Source organism: Homalodisca vitripennis, chromosome 1 (genome assembly GCF_021130785.1).
Source record: "Homalodisca vitripennis isolate AUS2020 chromosome 1, UT_GWSS_2.1, whole genome shotgun sequence".
Lineage (NCBI taxonomy): Eukaryota > Metazoa > Arthropoda > Insecta > Hemiptera > Cicadellidae > Homalodisca > Homalodisca vitripennis.
The window spans coordinates 199862539-199867770 of record NC_060207.1 but is presented as its reverse complement, the minus strand read 5'-3'; the positions used below and the strand labels follow the sequence as shown (position 1 = coordinate 199867770).

General features: G+C 31.5%; 1 protein-coding gene across 1 annotated transcript; it reads left to right on the top strand.

The window, feature by feature from the left end:
* The first annotated feature begins 1582 nt into the window (after window positions 1-1582).
* On the top strand, window positions 1583-4626 carry LOC124353014 (glucose dehydrogenase [FAD, quinone]-like). The gene is made up of 2 exons (XM_046802802.1): window positions 1583-1760; window positions 3047-4626. The coding sequence occupies exons 1-2, from the start codon at window positions 1692-1694 to the stop codon at window positions 3275-3277; spliced, it is 300 nt and encodes a 99-aa protein (XP_046658758.1). The 5' UTR covers window positions 1583-1691; the 3' UTR covers window positions 3278-4626.
* Window positions 4627-5232: the final 606 nt, after the last annotated feature.

Sequence of the window (5232 nt, the reverse complement as noted above, 5' to 3'; positions counted from 1 at the left end):
CATTTACTACCTGCGACTTTACTAGTTTTATTGCTGTTCTTAATGCATAATTCATTCGCAGTTAAACTCTCTTCTATATTAAAATCCATTTAGTGAACAAGATCAGAGAGTTTATTTTTCATAATTTAGTTCATTGTTATTAACCTTGAATTGAATAAGAGTACTATTTAATTTAACTTTCTATGGGTAGACCTTGTTATTTATTGATTTTGATATTTTCCTCAGTATTATTGCAATCATTACTGTTTTAATGACTGGGTATTTTTTAATTAATTCCACTCCTAGTTACTTATCGGAATGTAATTTCTTACTTGAAATAAAAACTGCCATGTATCACTTTATTCTGAAAAAAAATATCCTTCTAAATTTTTTCTTAGCTAAATTTGTAGTCTAGTCGTTAACTAAAGAAGGAAAAAAAGAAGAAAAAAGAAAAAAACAATGGTTAGTGAATTATAAATCATGTAAAAATAGCTTGCAGCAATCTCAAATACAGCAATATGGGCTAGAGTTACTTACTACATACAACTAGTTCAGCTGAAATCAGTTTATACCCTTAGAAATTAAATATATTTTTTCGCTTCAGACCCTCTGTGCAGGTCTGCGTCTTCATAAAAATCCAAAACTGTTGCTCATTACATTCTCAGCTTGCAACAAAACGGCTTGACAGTTATTAAGTTCTATTTAGTTTACGTTTTTACCGCATTGGTGAACTTTTGGAAACCTTTCCTTGAAATAAACCAGAATATATCGTTCGAATATATAAACTATTGAACATATCGTTCTCTAAGTTTGTGAGGATTTTAGGGAACATTTATTATTTATTGCTTTTTTGCAATTCCCGGATAATGATCTTATGTTTGTTATGTATTTATCTCCTTCTATAATCATCAAATACCTATCGTTTCGGAATTTTTAATTTTTTCGCGTGGATCCAGTTATTTTTTATTTTTAGGGGATATTCTGATTACAATATAACATGATTATACTTTGATGGATAAAGAGCAAATTTGTAAAATATGTCTCTTTTCCATTCTTTCCTCTTTAAGTAATTAAGACCTCATTATTTCGAATGTACCCGTCCTGCATGGATACGTAGTTTGTTATTTTGAGGACCCGATCACGGAATACATAGACTATTCTGTATATAACAGTAGGTATATATAGTTATATTGAGACAAACAATATCCAAAATTTTTTCATACATTTTTGATAATACATGCTACATCTTAGACATATAGTCCAAAGGGTTTCTTAATTTGATTTTGTTGATATACATAGACCCACGTACATACTTGGATGGTTTATGATTAAGGCCAAAACTACTGCTATGTGGTACACACTGATTATTAACTACTCCCCAATTTTTATTTTTTATTTTTTATTTAACGCCTACAAAAATCTTAGCCCCTTTAATACTTTAATTACCTTTGTGCTTGTTTCATAATTACTTTATACACTCATATCGGAATAAAGTAAATCTATTCCTAAACCTAAGTATTCCTTGGACACAGTTGTTAAAAAAAACGCCATTTAAGAGGGTATTTGGATTATATTTGGAAATAAAAAATGTATTTATATTAATTATTTAATAAGTATGCTCTGTCAACCAGGCTGTGGAGATAGGAGAAAGCGAACCCTTCCAGCGCTATCGCAGTCGTTTGGTGCGCAGTCCCATCCCTGGCTGTGAGACAATGCGCTTTGCCTCTGACGAGTACTGGGCATGCGCTGTTCGACATTTCACCACAAACCTGCACCATCAGGTACAAACTTAACGGAAGAGCAAATGTACTCGTGAAATATACATTTAGGAGAGACGGTAGCCGCACAGTCTATAGTCTGAGTTAGAAATAGTGCTGGTTTATATTATTTATGTGACAAAAGCACATTTCCCAGAAATCTCCCAAGTTTATTATTGAAATTTGTAAATTGAAAGGATAACAGGATTAAGGAAATTTGTCATCGTTACAAAATCGAAAACCGTTGTTTCAATTAACGGTGGTACACTTAGGTTATCCTGTTATCCCTTCAGTAATGTCCACTTCCTACTATATTGCTTGATAAGATCCTAAACAGGCCTATGCCCATGGGGATGAGAAGAATAAGGCTAAAATAAATAAAGGCCTCTATTAAGCATTATTTGACTTTATTTTAAATACAAATATTTGTAAAGTTTACAGAAGTTTTCAGAGGAAGCTACTGAATAATATAATTATGACATAGGACTAAATAATACAATTAATTATTTGATTGCAATCAAATTAATACATATAAATTCCTGAGTGTGAAAATTAATTATATAAAATGAGATAACGCAATAGGTTGTGGAATTTTGAAATTTCTCAAAGTTTTAATCAAAATTATTTCTTTAGCATTAACCGTAGGTAACAGTTAGTTGTCAATTACCTATGGTAATATGTATTTGAATTTGGAATGTTAGATTTATATAATTATTTTTGAGATTCTTTGTTTGAAGTTTTTTGACAATGGAAGGATTGTAAAGGAAACAGTATTTTTCCGGACATCTGCCATCGTTCAGTGATCAGTAACACTACGTTTCGAGATCTGTAATCTGATCTCTTCTTCAGGTTAATAACTAATAATTAAACTCATAAATTAAAAACTAGGTTAAAATAAAGTGGTATGATTTGTTTAGAAGAAGAGATCAGATTGCAGATCTTGAAACGTAGTGTTACTGATTTGTTTGTATCACTGAACGATGACAAATGTCCGAAAAATCCTGTTTCCTTCACAATATTTGTAATTTCAATAGTTGATAATATTAGAAAGGTTTAGTAAAATCGCAGCATGTGACATTTATAATATTCTATATCACTATGTATCTATTGAGTACAAATTATGACAACACTTCTTGTTGGTCTTTTTGGAATGTTACCATGAAAAGCTTTTGAATCGTTATTTCGTAAAGTGTCAGCAAAGCAGACTCTGACAGTCTGATCTTTTGTGATCACGTTAGAACATGTAGGGATGAGAATTCCTCTCACTTTTACTAGAGTTTGCGTGCTCTGACAGGAATGTTCATGTACAGGTGGGCACGTGCAAGATGGGACCTGCCGATGATCCAGAGGCGGTGGTAGACCCCAGACTACGGGTGTACGGTGTCAGCAACCTCCGGGTGGTGGACGCCAGCATCATGCCCGTCATCCCCACAGGCCACACCAATGCCATCATCTTCATGATCGGAGAGAAGGCAGCGGACATGATCAAACAGGACTGGTTCAACAGCAAGCGCCGGCGTAGCTATGGTCGAGGCCGGTAGATGCTACTCACTGTGATAAACTTCAGCTTCTACGATTTCATTTTTTTATTCAGCCTAAATGTACCATAAATATCTCCCACTATTGTGAAGAAATGCGCATTAGAAATATTTCTCAATTCTTCATAGATATGGTACTGGATTCGTAACTCTTGGATTATAGATTTATCACAATTTTAATTACGGCATCGACGTGTGATAACTTATATTTTAAGTGCCACTATAATTATATTCAATTAGTTCCATGCTTTAATTTGTAAGCGACTGCTTCATTCAAAACATTGTCAGAAAAATCGTGTGAACTTAGAAAACGATAGGATCCGAGTTAGACTAAAACCATGCAGCACTTTGTTTCTATCTTTTTATATTGTATTTGTGAAAAGAATCCATTTATACATTGTATTCCAACATAGTATATTTGTAGTCCTCAATAACAACCAAGAATTAACTTTTTTATGCCTATAGAAGAACATAATATCATTTACTTTGCATTTATAAACATTATAAGAGTACAGATTTAAATAACACTTACAATAGTTCTTTGTTAACTTTAATTATTGACGATGGATGGTTTGAAAGAATAACAGGGTTTCGGACATTTGCCATGTTACAAAAAAAAAGCACTGCGTTTCTATTATTTGTGGTCTGTTGTCAAGTTCATCGCAACACATTGATTAGTTGTTAGATGTTTGTGCTTGTTTACCTTATTGTTTAAGGTTTTTTGGCACCTAAAGGAGAGGATACATTCCAATCCTTGAAACGCTGTGTTATATTTATGTAACATACAACGCAACAAATGTCCGAAATCTTGTTATTCTTATCTTGTAACAATGCTCAAAATGTTTGTGTAGCTGTGGAACTCTCTTAGTGCATATCAAAATAAGTTACGATATATTCTGGAATGCTTAATTATAGTGTTTTTTCCATTCATTTCCTTTATCTGGCGGTAATTGATTGAAAGTTGGAAAGGTCAGTTATGCTTTAACGATTGTTAACTAGTCATTTGTTCTACAATTAGGTTTAGCGATTAGTTTAGTATGTAGTTTATCTATCTGTTAGTGATCTTGTACATTCTTGTAAATATTTATATACTTTTCACAAGAACTGCAAAACAATCTTTTAAATGTTTTAGATATAAGACAGATAAAAACAATGAATGCTTTGTTGATTGGTTGTATATTCTATTAGTGTATTTATAATACTATAATAATATAATAATAAGTGTACCCTTACTAAGTATAATTAGTATCCCACGTTAAGTTTATTTTCGTTTTTTACGTTAATTTGATTAATATAACATTGCTGTTCTTTTATGAATGTTTGGTAACAATAAATTAAATTGAGAATTAAAACTTTTGTTCTTCTTTACTATTGAAACTTTAATTGACAAACTGTGATACATAGACATGAAGCTAAGGAAAGTAATTGAGACACGATTAATGCAGAATATTCAATTGAGCCAATTATACAGAGAACTTATAGGTCCCAATACAAAAATCCAAAATTATATTCTAATTACTGAAAATACTGAAAAGTCTAGGAGTGGAATGCGAACCATGGTATCCTTCATAAATTCTCTTGTCTTAATAAATTTTCTTTTGCAGTGATTATTAAGAAATCTTCAAAAATCAGAAAGTTTTCCTTTATTTTTTGCCAAGAATAAACATCAGTTTTCTACAGTTATTTAAAGACATTGTTGAAGAAGAAGGTGAATGTCTTGTATCTTTTAATATAATTTCACTTTATCCTAATTTCCAAATTAAAGACACAATCAAAATAACTACATATTGGTTTACCTTCAAAAGTTTACAATAAAAATTATTTATGAATATTTGATATCGATAAACTTAAGTATAAGTGAGTCGCCAAATGCCAAAACAAGCTAAATCCACTCTGCAAGTTTTTTAGATAAATGCCAAAAAACTGATCTGCTTTTCTCTCACATCCATTACATTTTT